At 32.2% G+C, this 26,222-nt stretch overlaps 1 protein-coding gene across 1 annotated transcript; it reads right to left on the bottom strand.

Annotated features, from left to right (window-relative positions):
- Window positions 1–325: 325 nt before the first annotated feature.
- LOC145591552 (elongation factor 1-alpha-like) lies at window positions 326–3,464 on the bottom strand. Its single transcript, XM_081648040.1, has 3 exons — window positions 3,315–3,464; window positions 1,633–2,108; window positions 326–1,527 (listed from the first exon to the last, which is right to left on the bottom strand). The coding sequence occupies exons 2-3, from the start codon at window positions 2,092–2,094 to the stop codon at window positions 646–648; spliced, it is 1,344 nt and encodes a 447-aa protein (XP_081504166.1). The 5' UTR covers window positions 2,095–2,108; window positions 3,315–3,464; the 3' UTR covers window positions 326–645.
- Between the last annotated feature and the right edge of the window lie 22,758 nt (window positions 3,465–26,222).

Genomic DNA, 26,222 nt, shown 5'->3' with positions numbered 1-26,222 from the left:
AAATACATGAGCTGTTCTTATAATTTCAAACTTTCCTACTCACCACTTTAGTAAAGTCGAAACATTAAAAAAAAAACAAGCTTCGTATAAAAATCAGTTAAGACATTTAAAAACATTTAAAAAAAAAACACCAAAGATTGCTTTTCATGGAAAGCACTTAAATAAACAAGCTCGATTTAATTCAAATATTAACTACTTTAATTATCAGAAGTTGTTTCACGAGTATCTTAGACTTGAAAATACCAATATACAGAATCATACGGAATTGGAAAGTGAAAACAGCAGTTTAGAAAGATGCACAAAATGAAGCAAATCAGCAAACACATTAAAACACAAAAGCATAATAATAATAATATTGACCTCAATAAACTCCGGAAAACAAAACTTCCGTCTCAGCTAACGGCAAATTCAACCACAAATTTAACAAACAGCAGACAATAAAGAAGACTGCAGATTATAAACCCGCCACCGGCGATCAAGTACCCAATTCTGAGAATAGGCACTTGATGTTGCTGAAGCCACGAGTTTAAAACCCGCAAAAATATGACCGAACAATAAAATAAAGACACTACTAATAGAAACCAAGTCTTTATAGAACGACTCCTGATAGCATTTATCATATGCTTTTATTGACACACTAGCAGTTCATTTCTTCTTGAGGGCAGCCTTGGTAACCTTGGCACTGGTTGGTTCCTTCTTCTCGACGTTCTTGATGACACCGACAGCAACGGTCTGCCTCATGTCCCTGACAGCAAAACGTCCGAGGGGTGGGTACTCAGCAAAAGTCTCCACAACCATGGGCTTGGTGGGAATCATCTTCACGAAACCAGCATCACCGTTCTTCAAGAACTTGGGCTCCTTCTCGAGCTCCTTACCAGAACGCCTGTCAATCTTAGTAACAAGCTCGGAAAACTTGACAGCAATGTGGGAGGTGTGACAGTCAAGAACTGGGGCGTAACCATTTCCAATCTGTCCTGGGTGGTTCATGATGATGACCTGAGCAGTGAAGTTAGCAGCTTCCTTAGCAGGGTCGTTCTTGGAGTCAGAAGCAACGTAACCACGCTTGAGATCCTTGACAGCAACATTCTTAACATTGAACCCAACATTGTCACCAGGGAGAGCCTCTGGAAGGGACTCGTGGTGCATCTCAACTGACTTAACTTCAGTGGTCAATCCAGAAGGACCGAAGGTAACAACCATACCGGGCTTCAACACACCAGTCTCAACACGTCCAACTGGCACAGTTCCAATACCACCAATCTTGTAGACATCCTGAAGTGGAAGACGGAGGGGCTTGTCTGAGGGCCTCTTTGGCTCGTTGATCAAATCAAGAGCCTCAAGAAGGGTTGGTCCCTTGTACCAGTCAAGGTTGGTGGACCTCTCAATCATGTTGTCACCCTCAAACCCAGAGATGGGAACGAAGGGGATTTTGTCTGGGTTGTAACCAACCTTCTTGAGGTATGAAGCAACTTCCTTGACAATTTCATCGTACCTAGCCTTAGAGTACTTTGGGGTGGTAGCATCCATCTGTTTCAAAAGAGCGAACATTGTTAGTACATATGAATGAAACACAAGACTATAAATGAGAAATTATAGGATTTATATACTTCACATCAGAAACTGTAATTATACCTTGTTACAAGCACAAATCATCTGCTTGACACCAAGGGTGAAGGCAAGAAGAGCGTGCTCACGGGTCTGACCATCCTTAGAGATACCAGCCTCAAAACCTCCAGTGGTGGAGTCGATAATGAGGATAGCACAATCAGCCTGGGAGGTACCAGTAATCATGTTCTTGATAAAGTCACGATGTCCAGGGGCATCAATGACAGTACAGTAGTACTTGTTGGTCTCAAACTTCCACAAGGCAATATCAATGGTAATACCACGTTCACGCTCGGCCTTAAGTTTGTCAAGCACCCATGCGTACTTGAAGGACCTCTTGTTCATCTCAGCAGCTTCCTTCTCAAATCTCTCGATCACACGCTTGTCAATACCACCAAGCTTGTAGATCAAATGACCAGTGGTGGTCGACTTTCCAGAGTCGACGTGGCCAATGACCACCAAACTGATATGAATCTTTTCCTTGCCCATGGTAAACTGTTAACCTGTAAAAGCAGCAACAAAGAAAATGTTAGAACACCGAAAATAAACAACAAAAATATAGAATATAAATATTTATAAATGACAATCATAGGTCAAAAACAAATTGTCGGTCTTATCTGGAAATGATTGACAAAAGAACAAACATAATATTAAAACAATATAACTAACATGAAATTCAGTCAGAAAAAATCATACTTCGGTATAATAACTCAATGTTGTTTATATTATAATAAAACACATGCCAGGAACCAGATTCGAACTGGTGACTAGAGGATAACAGATCCTTTGCTCTACCAACCTGAGCTATCCTGACCATATTACTATTTCATCATGAATTGATAGTTGGCTCATAAGGATCACATTACATGACTTATGAGCACTACCAATCCACACTAACATCATACATTACACTGAAATGCCAGACAATAGCATAAGACTTGCAGGAATATCATCGATTTATACAACAGCATACAAATCTGAAGCAGAAAACATGGATTTAAAGTTTTCAAAAATAAAAACATTTTAATATTAACAAAAATCATTATTTTTGAAATTACTTAAGTACATACAGTAGAACATGATCACTTAAACCTTTAAAGTATTGGAAAATAGTCATTAATTTGAAATTCAAGCAGTCAAACTACAGATTTAAGCATAATCCAGCTAATAAACCACTAAATCTAAAGTAGACGATGATCAATTATTCAAACTTCAAAAAACATTTGATAATTTGAAATTCAAACACTTAATCGACAGATTTGAACATTATTGGCATGATCAACCACTAAATGTAACAGAGCACATAAATCGACCTTAAAACAAAAGAATTTAAACAATTTCGTAACAAAATCAAGCATTCAGAATTTCAAAAAACAGAGTCGTCTAAGCTGAAACTCAAATCTCACATATACAGCACAAAATCAACATTACAAACAATTAAAACTCCAGATTAACACGATCAATGAGCTAAAATCAAGAAATAAAACAATGATTTCAAAAAAAAAGTAGAAAATTTTCAATCGATCATAAATCCACCTGAACACAATCAACTAAATTCCAAAAACAGAGCAATCGCACCAATAATTCATCACTTACACAATCAAACCTCGAAAACAACAAAATTCAAACAATACATTTAAAAATCAACACATTTAATAATCAAAACACAACAATTGAACAATAAATCTAATAGGAAAAGATCAAAAAACCTGAAAGAAGAGAAAGCTGATCAAAAACCCTAAGCGGCAGAGGAGAGAGAGAATAAAGAAATGGGAAGATACGAAATTAGGGTTTCGAGGCGAGGCTTTTGTCAGGGTTTATATAGAGAAAAAACAGTGGTCGAAATTAAATCTATTTCTGACGAAAATAACCTCATTCCCATAATTAATTTACGAGAATATCCTCTTTTAACCGACTTAAAAACATTAAACAAAAAGACGCGTGTTAAATGCTGATAAGATGACGACGTTGTGAGAACATCACGCGCTAATTAATCGCGTGACTTTAGATTAATTAGGGTTTTTGATTTGAAAATGTGTGGGAATGCGGAAGTCGTAAGCTGATTGGGCGAAAATAAAGATTAAAGATAGGAAATTGGTTGGGCGTGAAATTAGGGGCAGCAATTTAAAAGGGTGTACATTGTGTAAATAGTTTACTAGGGTTTTTAAGTGAGCTTAAACGAAGTTGTGTACTGCATTTGTGTGTACCACTACTATTACGGAGTACCACTTTTTTGAAGTGGGTATTTTAATATTTTTTGGTGCATGTGCATTGGTCACGTGATCATGTGAGGTGTATGTGTGATAAACCAATAACCGGTATTGATCGCTCCCAGTAGATTTTACACTATGGAGTACTCTTGATAGAGGTGTCAAAATCGGACTGATTCGAAAAAAATCATCCGTTTCGAATTATAACCGATTCGATTTGATCCAAGAAATTCAGGATCCAAATCCGATTTGTAAATGATCCGAACTTAATCCGAATTCGAATTTAACCCAATCTGAATTTAACCCGTCACCGATTTGTCCCGACTTGATCTCAATCCGAACTCAATATGACCCGACTTGAACTCGATCACACCAAATAATTTGACCCGACTTGAACTCAACCCGATCCGAAAATGACTCGACAAATAACCAATTTAATCCGGCCTGTTTTAATCCGAACTAATATTAACCCGACTTGATTTTAAACCGATTCGATTTTAGCCCGACCATTATTTTAAACCTAACCTATTATTGATAGGGCTGTCAAAAGCTGACACGACATAAACCCAACGAAATAAGCGGGTTTGGGTCAAGTATTCTCGACCCATTTACATAATTAGGTCAACACGAACCCGACACAAAATTAAACGGGTTAAGGCTTGTTCTAATTTACTGAACTGAACTGAACTGAACTGAATTTTTATGAGAGAAGGAAATTAGGAACTGAACTGAACTGATTGGAGTTGAACTGAATTGAACGGAGCTGAACTGGACTGAAAATATGTTGAGGAGAACAGGCCCTTAGGTTTGGTTTAAATTTACAACCCGACACTGACACGCATAACCCGATTGTATATATGAGTTGAACGACAACCCGCTAACCCGAACCCGACACACTTAACCTATTAATTAAGTACTAAAAAAAACCAATTTTTTTTATTCTAAACTTGTAATTTTGTAAATTATGTAACACCCCCAAATCTCCCTCTACGGAAATACCAGTATAATACGTATAATTATACCGTAGAGATAGACTTAGGAGTGTTACCGCTGCGTGATTACGCAAGGCTACTCAAAATACTTAAATCAATGACAAAACTTGCAGCGGAAACTCAACTTTCTTTTATTAATACTTATAAAAATAGTAACATTGTTATGAGTACTCAAAATAAAGACAAGACCAACATTCCTAAACTAGGTAAAGCAAATCCCGGGACTCCTATATGCTTATTCATGACTCCACTTGAAAATAGTCAACACTGCATACCATTACGGTAAACAGGGCGAACCAAAACAAATAAGAAATACGGATTAGCAAATTATGCTAAGTACGATAAGTGCAAGATAATGTAAACTCAATTTATTTGCAAACATGCTTTAAAAATCAATTTCAATAATTAATCCAATAAATTCAAAACTCATTATTCCAAAACCGATTCTAATGATTCAATATTCAAAATAATAGTTAATAAAACCAATTCCTTTATTAAGAACCAATTTCTTTTAATCCAATTCCTCACCCAAGTGTGCACACCGCCAAGCTAGTCTCCTTATATTACAAGGCTATTCTTGAGGTAAGACCCGGTCATACAAAGTCCAAGACCTTATCAATAAACCAAATCCGCATAGTGGGATTACCAACATGCTTATAAAGCATTAATAATAATAATAATTTAATGGTTCAATAAATCCTTTTAATATCTAATAAATTCCAATATAATTTAAACTCTTTTTTAATAATTCCACATACTTTCAAAATCAAAACCTTTTAAATAGATACTTGAGAATAAAATCTCATATTAATAACTTTTCAAAATCAATAACTCTTCCTTGAAAAACCGTTTATTTAATTCAACAAACCTTTTAAAATCAATTCTTTTATTTAAACACGATAAGTAATTCAAACCATTCAAAACATGATTTTAAAAAAATCAATCATTCAAAATACTTTTATTATAACAAATATTAAAATCAATACCTCCAAACATAATTTATTTCATAAATCATAATTCAAATCAATTTAATTCAATCATCATAAAATCATTCAAAACATGTTATTCAAACCAATCACTTTCAAATGTATCTAGCCACCTAAACGTACCTTGATCCTTGCTAGCAAGACCACACAAAAAGAACCTCAAGAACCTTGATTTCGAATATCAATCAATACTTTGCACTTTTAAAGTTCAATCACAAATACACCTTGCAAATAACATAACCATAAGATTATCACAACATAAACTCAAATCTAATGTGCATGGACTATAAAACTCTTTTAAAATAATACTTTAATATAAAATTATAGCTCTAAAATAGGTATTTGTATTTTAGAAAACTAACCATGAAGAAGATAAAGAAATAGGATTAAAGATAATTGAATTTTCGTTGGAAAGAATAGGCAGAACTTGCAGAGGTCATAATTCCTTCAATATAACTCCGAATTGGGTGATTCTTGAGCCTAACCTCAAGGATTTTTCGAGAGGAACAAGCTTCTGTGAAACGTCAATACCTCAAAAACTGACCAGAAATGCCCGAAAACTGGCTTCAAAGATAAACAGGATGATTTTTGTAAAAAGAGGAGAAGAAAAGTATGAAAAGGTTTAGGGAAAAGAAGAAGAAGAGAGAAGAAGAGAATTGGGTTTTTGGTGTGAAGAATATGAGAGGTATGAAGGGGTATTTATAGGCTCATGAATGAGGGAATTATGGTAGGAGAATGTAGGAAGAATTATGGTAAAAAGAATTAAGGAATTACTTGGAGAAGTGAATAAGGAACTATGGAAACTTTTGATATTAAGGTGATTAAGAATAATAGAATTTAGGAAAGTGTGTTTGTCATGAAAATAATATGGCAGAAGACATTACTTGGGGAATAATCAAAGACGAAATAAGGTAGGAAAATAAGATGATCAAATCTTTGTGAGATGGAAAATAGGAATTAAGAAAATAAGGAATTTGAGGAAGATAATTAAAATACAAAACTAACAAAACAATTAACCCAAATTTAGCATATGGTGGCCGAAAATATTGAGCATATCAATGCTCATATTTTTGGACCTCCACTTATAGTTTTAGGGAAGTATTTGCTAGATTTTAAGGATTAAAAATGATTGTGTAAATAATATATTTTGTATAAAATAATTAATTAGGAAAATACCAATTATTTACTATTTAATTTCACTAAGAAAATCCGAAAATTCCTAGTTAATTATTTTGGAAATTCGGCTCTTTTAATTAAATAATAAAATATAATTTTTTTTAATTAAAATATACGAAATATATATAAATAATCTGGCTTTTAAATAAAATAAATGGATAATAAATCTTTTCCAAAATCCAAAAATAATAATTGAGTTTTTAAAAATACTTTTGGCGCCAAAATTCAAATAGTAAAATAAATTACTAAAATACCCTTTTTAAGAGAATACTAATTAATTAAATAATTAGAAATACGTTTCAAAAATACAGGGTATTACAAATTGCCTTGGCACCATATATACATTTTGGTAATTTTTTGCCAGTTAATTTGGTGGATAAAAAAAATTTCAACTTTTGTAAAAATAAAAATTTGGCGGTTAATTTGGGACAAATCTTAAGTATGGTTGTGTTGCTAAAACTACTAGCTTTAAACTCATGTACTATCTTTTACTAAAACTACTAAGTTTAAACTCTTTTAGTATCTTTTAATTTCATGAATTAATGATGTATTATTTTTAAATTCAATATTAATATTAATTAGTTTATTACATACTATATGTGGGTAAAAGATTACACGGATAACTTGTTTAATTAGCGGGTTAGGTTTGGGTCTAGGGTTTTCAACCCGTTTAATAAATGAGTTAGGTTTGGGTCAAGGGTTTTTCAACCTGTTTATCATTGACACGAACACGAACCCTCACACAACCCGACCCGTTTGACAACTCTAATTATTGACCTTTTTTCATGTTCTTATACTACTATGTAATTACAAATTTACTAATTATTGATAAAATCTAAAACACTAACAAATATCTTATACAAATTGAATGACTCCATCCGTCCCATAATATAGTTGTTTTCTTATTTTGGAGACTAAAAATGTTGTTCCTGTTTTTATTGTTGGATAGCATGTAAAGATTATTATACCCTCAAATTTTTTACTTTATTCATTGTACTTCCTTCATTACCCTTAAATTTGCACATGTCTTGTACTTTTTTCCACTTTCTTTCACTACCTTTTGTCTATAATTGTACTTCTTCACTTTTATTAATGTACTTCATCTACTTTCTCCTCCTATTTCTTAAATACCGTGACAAAACACAAACAATAACTATATTATGGGACGGAGGGAGTAGTAATAAAGAAAACTAACTGTAATACCCCATATTTTTATACGTACTTTAATTTAAATGAGTATTTCTTAAAGTATTTAAATAAGTTGAAATGAATTATTTATGATGTTTTATTAATTTAAAGAGTTTTATTTTTAATTAAAGGTCCAATTTTTATGATTAATTGTTGATGAACAAAAAAAAAATTAATTCTTTTGTTTTAAATCCTAATCTAGCCTTTGATTAATTGTTGATTATGGGTTGTGTGCTGATTTTTATGATGTTTATTATAAATATTATGTATACAAATTTTCAGATTTGGTTTTGAATTAAAAAGCCCCAAATTGAAAACCCTAGGTTTTTATATTAATGTATATTGATGGAATTTGATTATAGGTGATTGAAACTATAAAATTTGATGTTTTAAAACACAATTTCAGAAATTTTGAATGTTTTAATAAAGCTGTAATTTTTATATATAAGCTATAATTAAGTTTCTTGAAATGATTCTTAATTACCCATTAATTAGGGATAAAAGTAAGGGTTTTAAATTAAATTTCAGTTTGTTTTAGAAGGATTTATGAGTGATTTAAGGAGTGAATATATATTGCTGGAAATTTGTGTGGAATAGGTATTGATGCCTCTTTGTAATTTTGAATTTGTAGGAGATTTCCAAGTGATTGACTTTATTTAGTCGTGGCGATTTTGATATCATATTCAAGGTACGTTCGCGTACTTGGCAATTAGTTGAGTATGTAGAAGCATGCTAGGCTTTGATAAATTAATTCCAAGGTAGTATCATGTTAAATATTGATTGGAATTGTTGTATGGATTGATGTTGGTGAATGATTTGTAAACTATGGAGTATTTGTGGTGATTATATGATTGGAATTAATTATTTTGGCATGTTGAATATGAACCACGCTTTTATTATTGGCATAATAGAGACCATGTTTAATTAAACTAAATGTCTAATTTGGTTTGAAATATTGGAAAGGAATTTTATTATGGTTCATATAATTTTTATTGATGCTATAAGCATGAGTAAGGAGCTATTTCAGTGTCTATGCACACGAAGATTAAATTATATTTTGGTGCCTAAGTGAGTAAGTGCACTTAAGGTGTTTCTAACACCGAGGGATAGGATTTGTGGCGCATTATGTATTTAAGGTGTCCTTGACACCGAGGTAGATTAAAAATGGTTGAACATTTAAAATTATGTGGTCACTAATTATTCAAGAATTAAATCGGTATGTTTGATTGCTTAAATGATTATAATGATTGTTTGTGTTATGGTTTGAGAGTCATCACCAAGTCTAAAAATATGTTAACAACATAAAGTGAAAGAGTTTACGCACCAAAACTCTTGAAATGTATATACCTTGATTATGAACACATGGGGGGGGGGAGTTATGGGGTTTTATATTTAACCAAAACTTCTACTGGAGTACAGGACGCTGTACATTCCTTTTTATTATGCGTAGGAATTCCACCACTTACGAGTGGTTCTTTATACTGGCACGGTTAGCTTCCATGTTAGTACCCCTTTATTGGGGCAAGTTAGGGGGAAACCCGTTCTGTAACACCCTAGAAATTCCTTTCTCTTAAAGTACCTGTTTTGCCATGTTTAAAACTTTAAATAGGAAAATCTAAGACATTACCGCCACCGTGAAAACGGCTAAGGCAACTATCAAAGACACACAGCGGAAGACTCACCTTTAAAATATTTAAAACGACTCAACTTAAAAAGTCAACTCATGGAAGTAAAGTCAAACCAAAGTAAAACAAAGTCAAACCTACAACTTGGAACCATTGTAGGCCCTTAACAAAACCAAAACAAATCTCAAAACCTTTACGTTAGTCTCACAACAATAATATTATAATGTAATTAAAGCAATAACACATCATAAACTTATGGAAACTAGCATGATTCGCTCTTCACTCATGCCCATCATGAATATGTTTCATCACCTGAAAAACTTCTCTCTACTTGTTTCCACTACTCTCCATTAAAAAATGGGTCATCATAGGGCCAAGGTAAAGACAAGGCCAACAAACACACAAACACACAATCAGCAAAGCTGAGTACATAAGCGTAGTTAAACACACTAACATGCTTTTACCTATCAACACACAACTTACCTTGTTGCACCTGTTTTCAAACACACAACATACAATAAAGCTTCTCAACTAAGTAACTAAATAATTTATTTAGTTTTGATTACGCATCGAACGGGTTTCCCCCCTAACCTGTCCCAATAAAGGGGTACTAACACGGGAGCTAATCGTGCTAGTATAAAAGAACCACTCGTAAGGGCAGAATTCCTGCGCATAATAATAAAAGGAAAATACAGCGTCCTGTACTCCCAGTAGAAATTATGGTTAAATATAAAACCCCATAACTCCCCCCATATGTTCATACTCAAGGTGTATACGTTTCAAGAGTTTTGGTGCGTAATCTCTTTCACTTTACGTTATTTACATATTATTAAACTTGGTGATAACTCTTAAACCATAATCATACAATAATAATAAGTATTCAAATAATTAAACACTCTAATTTAATTCTTGAATAATTAGTGACCACATAATATTTTATGTTGAATCCTTTTTAAATCTACCTCGGTGCCAAAGACACCTTAAACGCTTAATGCGCCAAAAATCCTATCCCTCGGCGTTAACGACACCTTAAGTGCACTAAGGCACCAACATACAATTTATTCCTCGTGTACATAGACACTTACATAGCTCCTTATTCATGCTTATAGCATCAATAAAAATTATATGAACCAATATAAAATTCCCTTTTAATATTCCAAACCAAATTAAACATTTAGTTTTATTAAACATGCTTTCTATCATGCCATAAATAAAAGTGTGATTCATAATCAATATGCCAAACTATTATTTCCAAATCAATAATCCATCACCAATAATCATGCTTCATAATTCAACCACTAATAACAACCAATTCACAATTTTCAATCATAATCTAGCATGACACTATTTGGAATTAATTAATCACATCTAGCATGCCACTTTATCATAAAAAATATGCTAAGTACGCGAATGTACCTTGAATACGATCTTAATATCGCCACGACTAATAGAAATCACTCACTTCAAAGTCTCCTACAAATTAAAATCATAATAGAGCATTAAAATCCACTCTACACAAATTTCCAGCAATATATACTCTTATTAAACCACTCATAATTTAATTAAAACAAGCCGAAATTTTATTTAAAACCTCATATTTTAATCCCAATTAATGGGTAATTAAAATTCCTTAAAGAAACTTGAGTCTTTAGCATACTACCAAAAATTCCAGCAATACATATTAATAAAAACTTGCTGTAATTATGCATTAAAACACTTAAATTAAAGGTTTAAACCACCCTAAATCATAATCCTTCAATAATCAACTATTTATGAATCTAGGGTTTCAAAATTGGGGCTTTTTAATTAGAATTAAAATCTGAAAATTAAATTGCACCATACATAATATCAATCATCATAAAATTAACACAAAACCCTTAATTTATAATTAGATCTAAGGTTTAAACAAATATTGAATTTTTTTTTTCGAGAACAACGGTGGCCGGACAGCAAGTGGCGCCACTGCCAGCTGCTGCCAGCCTGCTGGTGGTCGCCGCCGCTGCCGGTTGGTGCTGGGTGGTAGCCGGAGGCCCACCGGTGGTGGTGGTGGCCAACGGTGGTGATCCGAAAAAAGGGGAAGGGGAAAAAGAAAGAAAGAAAAAAAGAGAGAAAAATAAAGGAGAAGGGAGAGAAAGTTTACCTTGGGTTTTCTCCACTCTAGGCAAAGTTTAATTTTCCCAAGTGTTGAATATTTATACCACTTTCTCTAGAAACCCTTCTTACCTAAATTTTCCCTTTTTTTTACTCTTTCCTAATTTTCCTATTCAAATTTTACTAAAATAAAACTTTCCTAAATTAAATTCCAACTTAATAAAATAATTAATTAAATAAAACTTTCCTTTTATAAAATATTTCCAAACTTGTTTAAAATAAATAATTAAAATATCATAAATAATTTATTTCAAATTATTTAAATACCCCACAAAATACTTATTTTAAATAAAATACGTATAAAAATATGGGGTATTACACGTTCGATGCGTAGTCATACTAAATAAATATTTTAGTGGTAAACTAGTTGGTCATTGTGTGTTGTATGATAGTGAACAGGTGCAACAAGGTATGTTGTGTGATGATAGGATGAAAGCATGTTAGTGTGTTTTGTTTACGCTTTATGTACTCAGCTTGTTGATTGTGTGTTTGTATGTTTGTTTGGCCTTATCTTTATCTTGGCCCTATGATGACCCATTTCTAATGGCGAGTAGTGGGGACAAGTAAAGAGGAGCTTTTCAGGTGATGAAGCATATTCATGATGGGCATGTGAGAAGAGCGAATCATGCTTAGTTTCAACAGGAATATGATGTGTTTTAATGCTCTGAATGTTATTTATTTTATTATGCTTGTGAGACTAACGCAAAGGTTTTCAAGTATTTGTTCGGTTTTAATAATGGCCTACAATGGTTCTAAGTTGTAGGTTGACTTCGTTTGACTGTAGCTTGACTTTACTTTCGTTGGGTTGACTTTTAAATTGACTTGTTTTAAATGGTTTTAAAGATAGTCTTCCACTATGTGTCTTTGTTAATTGTCTTAGCCGTTTTCACGGTGGCGGTAATGTTTTAGATTTTCCTATTTCGTATTTTAAAAAGGGCAAAACAGATATTTTAAAGGAAAGAAAAGGAATTTCTAGGGTGTTACAAAGTGGTATCAGAGCCAGGTTGTTACAAAGTTTAATTTCTAGGGTCTTACAAAGTAATCCCACCTTTGAAAAAATTATAAAGTAAAAAATTATAGGAAAAATTGAAAAGAATAATCCCACCTTTGGCTCATCTTCTCAAAACAATCCCACCTTTGCGTATTCTAGAAATAATCCCACAATATACCCCCATTTTCTCAAAATAGTCCTTTTTACTTATAACCAGTTTAACAGGTTAATTTTTTTTTCTTTTAATCTCTCTCCTCCCTCCTTACCACTCTCCACCAAGCAATCACCACCACACCTCCATAACCACCACTTAACCACCAACCCCCTAAATAACCAAACTAACTCCACCGTGCCCCACTACCCACGGCTCCACCTTAACTGAACCCATCGCTACCCCATCCCCAAAAACACCCCGAAATCCCACCCCCAAACCAAAACCCACCAGAATTAGAAGGAGAGGGAAGTCGGCCGACGTTGATCTGGTATTTGGGCGCTATTTTTGTTCGAATTGGTGGCTATCAGAATTGTTGTTGGGCCAAATGAATGGTGGAGCTGCGCCGCTGGTGAGGTGCGTTGTTGGTTTTGGTGGTTGGTGGCATGTGGAGTTGGGTATTTTCAGCGGTGAGGCACAGGGTTTGTGGGCTATTTGCGGAGCAAGTTGGGAGGTGAATGACTTTAGTGCGAGTTTACTACTCGAGTGACAGATGGTGGTGAGGGGGTGGTTTCGGTGAAGCAGACGTCCGGTAAGAAAGGGAATTGAAATTTTCATCATACACCGAGGTGTACCATGCTCATGGTACACCCGGGTAAAATACAAGAGTTTTATAAACGCGGAAAGAACATTGTGTGCAAATACGAAGTACACGAGTAAAAAAAAATCAAAACGATTATTTCCTTGATTTATGGGATTGATTTGTTATTTATAATCTTTGATTTATGAAATTTATTTATTATTTACATTTTATATTACTTTTGGTAAACAAAATTTCATTTTTTTTTTGTTAAGAGAGAGAAATTGAGATGTTATAGAGAGAAATCATGATTAAATTTTAGATTTTGAAGTGATTTAATGTCATTATGGAGTTGATTTTATCATTCGGTGAATCTTTTAATTGGAAGATGTAATTGACGAATTCGTTGTTGAAAGAAGGTATTTTTTTTTCTAGTTTTGGTATTATTTTCTAAGGTTGAAGATGATGTTCTTCATTTTATGATTAATGTTCTTTTATCATTTTTAAAATGGAATGAAATATGTTTTTTTGAGTCTGATGAACATGTTCTTTGAGTTTAAACTATATGTTTTTTATATTACCAACAATGTTCTTTATGGTATACTTCGTATAAATTAAGCATATTCTTTGGGTATCAACAATACAAATTATGTTCTTTTTACTTGAATAATATGTTTTTGAATTTTGATTTTTGAAATTTAAAAATGAACTTTTGAATTATATTTGGGTGAAATTAATTTTAGATAGATAAATTCTTGATATCGGAATATTTTGAATGATTTGACATTAAATTTTTGGTAAGAGTCAATAAGTATTTATCTTTTATCTTTTTAAAAACCCTTTCTAAGAAATTACTGAGTTCTTTATATTTCAGTCTTGTGTTCTTTTATAAATTCATGATGTTCTTTATAATTATATACTATGTTCATTTCGCTTTAATCCGGGTGTACCATGCGCATGGTACACCTGGGTGTACGAACCACCAATTGAAAGGGAATAACCAAAGGGGGAGAGGAAGGGGAATTGCGAAATTCAGAGAGCTAGATGGGTCTGCTACTCCGGCGGATGACAGTGTTTCGTTTACCCGGTGGCAACTAAGTCCGGCCGGCGGGTTTTTGGTCTGACGGGATAGGGAATGTAACACCCCTATAATTCTCTCTTTAAACCTATAAATATATTACCACGTGTTCAAACGTTAAGGCTATTTCAGAATTTTAGCAGCGGAAAAACTAAATCAGTTATAAGTATGTTTCAAAATCGACGAACAAAACCAAATTAAGTCTTACAACTTGGAACCATTAAGGCCCTTATTCAAAACCCGATAAAAGTGGTAAATAAATTAAACAGAGTTTAAATAAATTCAAATGTAAGAAATAACATAAACTATGAATGGTAACCAATACTCCACTCAAAATCCCACCACCTTAATGCAAGTTCTGAACATGTAAAAACATGTTGTTAATCTGCTCCCCAATATTACAAGTGTAAAAATTGGATCATTACAGGGTCATTGAAAGGCGAAGGCCATGACCAAAAAAAGACACACAAATACGAAGAAAAATAATAAGAAATTCCTAACATGCTACTAATAATCAATCATCAAATACAACTTAATTATAGACTCAAACACATGACTCAACTATTTACATTAGTAAGACCTCACTAATTAATAATAGATAAATTATTTCATTTTATTCATCGGAATAAGCAATAGACAAGGTTGTCCTCCCATGCTCCATTTGGAACATCAATAAAAGGAAAACCACATGACTCCTTTCGGAAACATCAATAAACATCCAATAGCCACAGGCGCGGATTCGTGACCATAGCTAGTATGAGATCTCATCTAACTCCTTATAGTTTGGAAACAAGAGACTCGTAGATCAGACGACCTCTAGAAAAGTGCACGGCTAATACCTAGTGTACCTTAACCCCTGATTGTCGTCATTACTCTAGATGTGCACCAATCCAGAGTTTTATTGTTCATCCATCTTGCACTTTACGTGATTTACAAGTTTAGACTTGGTGATGACTCGTATGCAAAACAATACAATCAATCAAATACTTATTAGTAACAAACAATATTTATTATTGATTCCTTTAACTACTTCGGTGTATAAACACCTTAAGTGCATAAAGCAGCCCAAAACCTTGACCTCGTCTTATAAGACTTTAATTCTTCCTTTACTCATTCCATTTCAATACTCATGAACGAGTGATAAAATAATTCATTCCATTCTACAAACTCACGTACCTTTGCCTCTAAGCGCATCTTGCAAATTAACGCATAAATAATACTTCAAGATACATTAATACACAATCCTCATACTTGAATCAAAACCAACCATCACATCAAGCATTAATCACAATTACTACCATACAATTTCAACAAATCCACAAGTTCCTAACATGATTCTAAGTTTTCCAATTCCTTAAACATGCTTCTAAAGTCAAGGTTTTTCGTATCCTTGTACGTACCTTGAGTAAACGAGTTGGTTGGCTACTTAGGGACTAAAAATCGCCTTCTACGAAGTCCTCTCCTAAACCAAACAACAATAACTAAATCAACACCCAATCAAGCAAATTTACAGCAATACCAAACTACTTTAAAACCTTTTAAACCATCAAAAATAATGCCTTTGAATTGTTCCAATAGTCAAAGTTAATAATTTAATAGTTCAACTATAAGTTTATATGTTAAAATCATGAAAATATAGCATTTAATATAAAATTCCAGCAACTTTAAAGTATAAATTATAATCTGAAAATCTAGTTTAAGATTATAAAATACCCTCATAAACATCTCTATTTGAAATAATCATTATATAGTAGGTTAGTGTATCATAAACCTAAAAATCCATCATAAAACCATGATTTAAAACCTTTAAAACTAAGATTAAAAATCTGAAAATTAATTTCAATACTAATAATAAAAATTATATAATCAACATAGGGTTAGTTCAATCCCCTAATACAAAATTAGCCCTAAAATCATGAAAAAACAAGGTTTAAAACTCAAAATTCTTAATCAAATTAATCTGAAAATTTATTCAATACTTTAAAGATCATGAAAGTTATAAATTTTTAATAACTCATAATTAAACTGTTATAACAAAGAATCATTAAATAATTCATATGAAGATTGAAACTTTAAAATAAAAACAAGAACTTATAAGAGAGGGAAAGAAAGAAAAGAAGAGAAAGGGGAACAAACGGTGGCTGCTCTACGGTGGTGGTGCGCTGGTGGCAGGAGTAGCGTATAGTGCAGGTTTTTTTTTTCTTAGTGTTGATCGTGATCAGCAAGGAAGGAGGAGGGGAAAAAGAAAAAGGGATTACGTGAAAGAGAGGGGAGAGTTTGAGGGTTTTGGGGGGGTTTTATATGAGCTTGGTTTCCAAGTTTAAGTAACAGTAGGATTTAAGAGTTGGGCTTGAATAAAAGTTTAAGGTTTCTTTATTTTGAAGTGGGCAACAACAGTATAAACTAGGTGGGTTGGACTTGAATAATCATTTATGATTGAAAATATGGGTAGAGAAATAATTTAATAAAAATAATTTTATTAACTTTATAAACATTAAGTTTATTTGCTTATATAAAATAAATTTTGTGAATAAATAATCATAATTAAATATTCACATAAATATGTTAAAATATATTTTTAAATTTAACAAAATTACGGGGGATTACAGGGAAGGTCCGGCACGGGATGAAAGGGGAAGCTAAGGGGTTTTTTTTTTTTTTTTTAAAAATAATCAATTAGAATGTGACACATGGCAAGTAACCTTGTACCACAGGTTACCAATTTCAAAAACCGGTTAAAGGTTTGTTTTGAGAAGATGGGGGTATAAGGTGGGAATATTTCTGGAATACGCAAAGGTGGGATTATTTTGAGAAGATGGGCCAAAGGTGGGATTATTCTTTTCAATTTTTCCAAAATTATAAAGTAAAATGGGGCATTTATGTTATTTTTTTGCCAATTTCGAGCTTAATTTGATTCCATGAAGGATCAAAAAAATCTTCAAAACCTTACCCAATCAATTATCATGGTTAAGAAATATTGACTCGCTAATCAAGATATATTTCAACACACAAAACGGGGCATTTACGTTATTTCTTTTGCCAATTTCGAACTTAATTTGAGCTCATAAAAGGTCAAAATGACCCCCAAAAAATTCACCCGAACAATTTTCTGAAGGATTTATGTCTTCTTCAAGTGCAATTACTAGATATATAATGGATCAAATTATGGAGATAATAAAGTTCGTTCTTTTGGGTCGTCATTATATGTTGCTAGACGTGATAAATGATCTTTGGGCTAGTATAAGGTCACAAAAAAGGGTGATAGATTGAACAAAAGAAAGAAGCCCATTATTGGGCCTCATGGAGTGGCAGGCCATATGGGTTTTAAAGGGAGAGTATTTTGGGCTTGGTTTGGACTCTAATATACACATGATGTATAAATAGAGGCCTTGCCTAGGGTTTGACATACAACATAATTAGCAGTCAATTGAGAATAGACTTGCTAGCAACCAAACCCTAAAGCCTCACGCACATACTTTCACCTCATCCCTCACGTCCGCACACACAGGTGGTGCGTGTGGTGCACGGTGGTGGTCATGGTCGGTTTTCTCCTCCCCTCTTCGTAGAAGGTGGTTCGAAGTGTTCGTGCCCAACTACCTAAGCTAGCAGTAGTGGAGGTTCAATCTTATCCCGTGGGCTAAGTAGAGGAGCAACACTTATGGCTCTATTATCTCCCTAATTAACAGTCAATCAGTTGTGGAACTCACGTGTCAAAGGTATTTATTATGTGATTCTTTATGTGTTATGCTTGTAGATCCAGTTTAGGTGTAAACGAATATGATTCGTGAAATTCCACTTAGAGTGCCTAAATCCCTACATTTTCATCACAAAAATCGAGAAAAAAAGATATTTTTATTAATAAAAATAAATCATTGAAATGAATCAATCATATCGTGACAGGTGTCATGATTTAATCCTAATGACTAACGGAGTTAATGACCGCTAGTCATTAATGGCACTCGGTGAATTTTTAAAAAAACTCGGTGGCACTTGGTGAATTTTGAAAACCTTGATGACATTTGGTGAATTATTAAAGTGCTCAATGACATTTAGTGAAATAGTGTAACACCCTAGAAATTCCTTTCCCTTAAAATGCCCATTTTACCTTTTTAAGATATGAAATAAGAAAATCTAAGGCATTACTGCCACCGTGATAACGGCTTAGGCATTTATCAAAGACACACAGCGGTAGACATTTTCAAAAACCATTCAAAACAAACAAAGTTCAAAAGTCCCACCAAATGAAAGTAAAGTCAAATCAAAGTCAAACTTATAATTTGGAACCATTGTAGGCCCTTTCTAAACCAACGAATATTTAAACAAATGCGTTAGTTTCATAAAAAAATAATAACAATCCAACAATAAATAATAATGATGCATATTCAAAACAAAACTAGAATAGGATTCGTGATGAGTCTATTATATATATATTTTTATTCCTCGTCCCACGGTCATATTTGTGCTTATTTGAGCTCTGCAGAGCTATTTTTATTACTAATATACATTTTCTAGTGTTTTTGTAGAGCTGATATTATTTTGTAGGAATTTGCAGAATTATGATAATTCCCAAGCATATTGAGCCGCTACGAAGATATTAGAGTTGAAGTGTATTTTATGACCGTATATTTGAAGCTCAAGGCCGTGCTAAATAAATTTAATTCGGTGATTAAGGGCTCGATTGGTGAAGAAGTTCAAGTTATACAAGCTAGTATACGGGCTAAGTTATGGGGCCACAAGTCATTAAACAACAAATATTCAGTTATAAGCCCAATGAGATCAGGCCCATTATCAGATTTGCTTAGCGTGAAGGAAGCGAGCCCGATCGAGCGGCCCATTGCCCGATCGGGCGAGTATGCTGGAATGTTGCTATGTCGGTTTGTTGGGCTATATAAACACCCAAATTTGTGGGAATGAGAGAGAGGGGATTGGATATAATTCTTGGATTAGTTTTTAGACTTTGTCAGCTTTATTACTTTGGTTTAGTTTTAGTAGCCTAGTAGTTTAGTTTTTCCGCAGCTTTTTAGTTATTAGCTTAGATAAATTAAGTTGACTTTTGTTTTTTTTTTAGTTTTTACACACTTAACAGCTTCCATTAGTAATTTAGTGTTGTTTTCTTTAAGCAGCTTTATAAGATTCATTAGTTTTAATTCACTTTTCGTCAATTGTTTGTTTTCTTCGTCAATATTGTTTCGTTCATTAATAGTAGTCGATTTCATGTTTTATGATTATAAGTTGAAGTTTATTATTATTTTCTTTAATTTCTTGTTCTTGCTTTTAATTATGCTTTATTTAATTGCTTTGATTAGTTTAGTTTTAATTATGTGCGAGTAGTTTTCTTTCTAGGGTTTGTGGGGATCCATAAATAATATGAACGGATGATTTATTATTGTCGATTGTTAATGTTTTGGGTTAATTTCCTATTGATTATTATAATGCTATGCAATTAGATTAGCGTTGGTTTAATTGTATGAGTTATACAATATTGATTCGAGATTCGAGAGATGAGAATTGATGTTTAGGCTTAGTTTCAATGGGCAGGTTAATTTATAAATGGTTAAGTCAAGATTCGAGAGATGCGATTTAATGCCAGTAAATTAATACTATGATTATAATACGTAGCGAAAGCCTTTTATAATCTGGTTAATTTATGCATTGATAATTGATTGTTGTCTTTCATCCTGGAATATTATTTATTGGTGAACCTATGACCCTAGGCTTTTTTTTATTATTTATTCCCTTAGTTTAATGATTGTCATAGTATTATTCTCACAATTCTTCCTCTTTTCTTGATCATTTAGATTATAATAAGGAATAAAAGAAAATTGTTTCCCTGTGGATTCGACCCTACTTCCCTATCTATTTTAGTTAGTGGTTTTAAAAATTACTTTTGATTAGGTGATATGACTTTAGCCTGTCAATTCGCTCTCACTAAACCCCAACATGAATATGCCACATCACTTGAAAACCTTCTCTTTAAACTGTCCCTACTACTCGCCATTAAAAATGGGTCGTCTTAGGACCAAGATAAAGATAAGGCCCACAAACATACAACACACAATCAGCAATGCTGAGTACATAAGCGTAAACAGTACGGAGTACACAGTAACATGGTTTAGTCCTATCAACACACCACTTACCTTAATGCACCTGTATATAAGGGCACAACACAACCAACCAATAAATAGATAACTAAATTGTTCCTTTAATTTGATTACGCATCGAACGGGTTTTCAACCAAGTTCCTGCCCAAATAAATTGAGGTAAAATACACCAAGAGCTAACCGGGTAGGCAAATGTCACATGAAGTGACGGACGTCCTACGCATAATAATATTAAAAGAAAAATACAGCGTCGTGTACTCCCAGTAGAAGTTATGGTTAAATATAAAACCCTATAACTCCCCCCATATGTTCATACTCAAGCTATATACGTTCCAAGAGTTTTGGTGCGTAATCTCTTTCACTTTACGTTGTTTTACATATTATTCAACTTGGTGATGACTCTTAAACCATAACATAATCAAACATTATAATTATACAAGCAATCAATTATACTATATTAATTCTTGAGTAATTAGTGACCACATAACTTTTAATGTTGAATCCTTTTTAACCTTAAACGCATAATGCGTCGCAAATCTTATCCCTTGGTGTTAGAAACACCTTAAGTGCACGTAAGCACCATAATATAATTTATTCATGTGTATTAAGACACTTAATAACTCAATTTTCATGCTTAAAGCATCAAAAAAAAATTATATGAACCATAATAAAATTTCCTTTCCATAGCCAAACCAAATTAAACATTTAGTTTAATTTAACATGCCTTCAATCATGCTAATAATAAAAGTGTGGTTCATAAATAATATTCCATAATCACCAATTTCAATAAATAAAACATTTCAACCAATCATGCTTCATAAATAATTCACCAATTTCATTTCAATTCAACAATCCAATTCAATTCCATGAAATCAATTCAGTTCAACAACTCCAACCAATTCCTAACATGATACTAACATGGAATCAATTAAATAAATCCTAGCATCTTTCTACACGCTTAATAAATTCCAAGTACGCGTACATACCTCAAAACGCTACCAAAATCCGCAACCTTTCTCAACTAATCCAACTCAAGGTCTCCTACATAGAGGGACAATAATACTATATTAATTACCCTTGTATACACAATTTTCAGCAACTTAAACTCAATTTAAACAACTTATAAAAAACTGAAAATTACTTTAAAATCCTTAATTAATCTCCTTTTTAATGGGTAATTACACCCTTTTTATAAAATCATCAAAACTATACTTAAGGCCAATTTTCAGCATTATAAGTTGATCAAAACTACTTAAAACTTCATTTAAAACACACTTTTATGCCCAATTAATCAATAGAATCATTACGTAAATAAAAGCCCCAAATCAATTTGTATAAGAACCCTAAAAATCATATCTTTGATAATTTTAAAACCCCAAGCTTTAAGCTCATAAAAATATGAGAATTAGATATTAATACATAATCTGAAAAGTAGTTTTTAATCCTTAAAACAAGATTTTGATGCTAATTAAACATCTTTCAAACAATTAAAATCAAAGCCAAACTAATGAACAAAATAGGAAAAAGGAAGAGGAAAGAAGGAACCAAGCCACGTCAAGGTGGCTGGCGGCCTGCTAGCCGGCGATAGCAGCGACATCGCTGCCAGTGGGTGGCTGCGGTGGAGCAGTGGCAGCGGCGACGGTGGTCATGCGTGCTAGCTGTTGCTGTTTCACGTGAAGGAAAAGAAAGAAAAAAGGAAAGAAAAGAAAGGAAAAAGAAAGGAATAAGAAGAAAAAGGAAAAGAAAGAAAATTTACCTCTTTGACATTTGTGTGGAAAATTTTTGGGATTTAAGAGGTATTTATAGAATAGGGTAAATTAGAATTATTTGGGCATCATAAAAAATGATATGATGGAAAAATAATTAGCCTAAATAAATAAGTAAATAGGATGATTTATTGTGAAAGTGGGCTATGTTTGGATTGAATATTTATTAACCCAAATATTAAAACTTTTTTTTATTTATAATCTAATAATTAAAATACTTTGAACCAAAATATATTTTAATTAAATAAATAATATATAAAACATATTGAAAATATGGGGTATTACAAATAGCCATAGATTGTTTTCCAAAAATGATGTATATTCCAGGCTTCCAGCGATTAAAGCAAAATATAGTCTATAGTGCAAGATCTGCTGGACAATAGTAGTCTATATGAAGGATTTCTTTAATTAATTAATCCAATATGTTATGTTTTTGTTAAATTCGAATACATTTTGTATATTTGTATGATTTCTTTATTAATGTATTGATTGATTTAACTATTAAAAATATATATAAGTAATTTTATAATCAAATTGAATATTCCTTAAAAAAATTAAAACAACATTATACGTAATGTTTTAATTGTTTAGAAGTCAAAATATAAAAATTGAATAAAATTTTCATTTCTCACATAATGTTCACTCTTGGCCAATATTTAGGATTAGATGATGATTCATGAAAATCTTCTATTTTAAGGGGTCAAATCTTTAACATTAATAATGATACATGTATATAACATTTTTCTTCAAAGAATAAACTTACTCATTTCGTAAAAGCACAATTTTTAAAATTGTAAACAAGTTTATAAACAATAGTTTTGATATGCAATACCAATCTACCATCAATAGTATATTTTGATAAGATCTCGAACAAGAGAAATAGTTATCTCTAACTAACTCCTACATTATTTCACATAATTTTATATCATTATTTTTTTTTTCTAACCAACAATCTCATGGGCAAACACAAACAAGGACGGGATCATCAAGTAAGAGATATAAGCTCGACCTTTATTCTTTTCTCAATCCTTTTTCTCTACCTTCTATTCCTTATTTCGATTCTTTATTGTTTGCTTTATGATATCAAAAATTGTAATCAATAATATATCGAACATATACAATAGGAAAATAAATTAATTTATGTTATATTGTTATTGTTTTGGTTGATTTATCTTTATTAATCTCAATTTGCCTTTATCATGTTTATTCTAGGTGGTTGAAGTGCATTTTAATATATCCATGCATTGCAATGCATGTGAGAAAAAGGTAGCTAATGTTGTTTCTAAAATAAAAGGTATTTATTTTTCTTTAATTTAATTGATGTAAGATTAAACCAATCAAATGCTAATATTTTAAATTAAACAATATCTATGTATCAATAATGCAGGAGTTGAAAAGTTTATTACTGATATGACAAGAAATAAAGTGATAGTTTTAGGGTGTTTTTGTCCTGAGAAAGTTTTAAAGAAATTGAAGAAAAAGATTGGGAAAAAAGTGCATGTTATTGAATATGAAGGCATTGATAATAAAGGTAAGAGGGGAATCTTAAGCGAAGGAGAAACGAAATTGGGTGAAGACAACTTAGATTACAAAATTAGTTTAGATAAATTTTCAATGTGGTATGATGGAAAATATTATGGGAATGACAACCCAATTTTTACAATTTTTAGCGATGAAAATGCCAACTCTTGTGCGATAATGTAATTTGATATTCATCTATTTCATAAATATCACAACTTCTTCCTCTTATGTTACTCTCTTCTTCATTTCATCCATTCTATTGCTTCCTTATTTATTACATACGACGTCTCTCTCCATTTATCCTTTATATTAGATATGTCTTTCTTATTAAATTTTATCCATATGTCTCCTTATCACACAATTTTATATGTATGAAACAACATAATTATAATGTATTGCGATAGAAAAATACTCAATAATGCATCTTTCATATTCTTTAGTTGATAATATCAAGAAGTAGATTGCTTGGTTCTACGTATAATTACATAGTGTAGTGTCGAGGTAAGGGAGAGTAAACAAATAAAAACAATATGGAAAGAGCAATCAACTAAGAGTAAATCTAAACCTAAAGTAATAATACATGTTACTTTGTAGGTTTTTCTTCTTATATACTTCTTCCGTTCTTTTATTATTGCACCATATAGGTTGGGCACAATTTTTTTGGTAGTGGAAAAAAGGAAGAGGGAAAGAGGGTTAGAAGTACAAAAGTAACCACGTGATGTAAGTATAAACAAAAGAATCAAGTGTTTAAAGTAAGGGTAGATTGCGTAGTTGTAGTGTGAACAGAGATATTTTTTTTTCCTTAAATGCATATGGTGCAATATTTGTGAAACTTCCTTAAAAGGCAAGTGGTGCAATAATTAAAAAACGGAGGAAGTATTGTGAATAAGCATATGACCTCGCTCTCTGTTATTGAAATGGTGGTAGTGTTACATATATGCAATTCTCCCTTACCCCACTTTTTTTTTTTTTTTTTTTTTTTTGAGGGGGGGGGGGGAATGGGACATATACACTACATTATGGATCATGAAACTAAGGAAGACTAGGGAAAATATGATAAGGAGAGTTGGAGAGAAGATAAATGTAGTAGTAGTTAAGATAATATTGTCGTGTTTAATTTAAGCAACAAGGAAAAAATTGATCAGCATTCAAGAGGCTAACTTCTCTCTTTATAGAAGCATAAGAATTTTACAGTTTTCTAAATGCGTTCTCTAATCTTACCTCATTTGTTTTATTTTCAGTCTTTTGATGATTATTATCATGGACATAAATATTAAGCTTTAAATAAGAAAAACCAGTTTGATTTAGAATAAAAAATGATAACTTAATTAACGTTTTACTTGTGTTGGTAGGTTGTGTTAATGAAATATAGCCATGGTTTATCAACAAATTAATATTACGTACGGTAATTATTATTCCCCATCATTTTCACAATGTTAATTCCTAATATAATGAAGTGATCGTGATATAAATGCCTAATAACTGAAGCCCATGTTTGCTTCTACTTCTTTAATATTTGAGCTATACGACATCCAATTGAGTAATTGTTAAACATGACACAAATGGTAGAAAAAAGTGCATGCATCTATTTTGATTGGCAGTGTATGTTTGACAAGGCTATTTTTTTTCTTTTTGCGGTTGAAAATAGAGCTTCAAAGTTAGTCTTCTTTTGGTCATGCTTAGCCTGGGATGACCTTCTCTTTTACTTATGCTATTTTCAATGTTTTTGACTACTTTCCCTATGTGTTCTATTGTATATATAATGTACTCGTATAACACAATAGGTAGTGGTACACATTTTTTCTATCCTAGATTGCTAAGACAAATCTAGGTCCTTTACATATATACTTGTGTTTTTCTTGTTTAAATTATTGAAATTATTCATTATTCCAAATGTATTTTTTTTATTATTATTTACACATTTTTTCTTCCTAGATTGCTAAGACAAATCTAGGGTCCCTTACACATACTTTGTGTTTTTCTTGTTTAAATTATTAAAATTATTCATTATTCCAAATGTATTTTTTATTATTAATTTACACAAAAGTACAAAACAAAAAGTGCAATCATCAATAACCAAATGCAGACAAGAGATATCTTG

Source organism: Chenopodium album, chromosome 18 (assembly GCF_948465745.1).
Source record: "Chenopodium album chromosome 18, dcCheAlbu1.1, whole genome shotgun sequence".
Lineage (NCBI taxonomy): Eukaryota > Viridiplantae > Streptophyta > Magnoliopsida > Caryophyllales > Amaranthaceae > Chenopodium > Chenopodium album.
The sequence above is the reverse complement of the archived record's forward strand: the minus strand, read 5'-3'. Positions and strand labels throughout refer to the sequence as shown.

What these genes read in the sequence shown, in the direction of transcription:
- LOC145591552 (XM_081648040.1), bottom strand. Translation starts at nt 2,094, where the DNA reads ATGGGCAAGGAAAAGATTCATATCAGTTTGGTGGTCATTGGCCACGTC. An exon ending in TGATTTGTGCTTGTAACAAG is followed by an intron (nt 1,528 to 1,632) that starts GTATAATTACAG and finishes CTTTTGAAACAG; the next exon opens with ATGGATGCTACCACCCCAAA.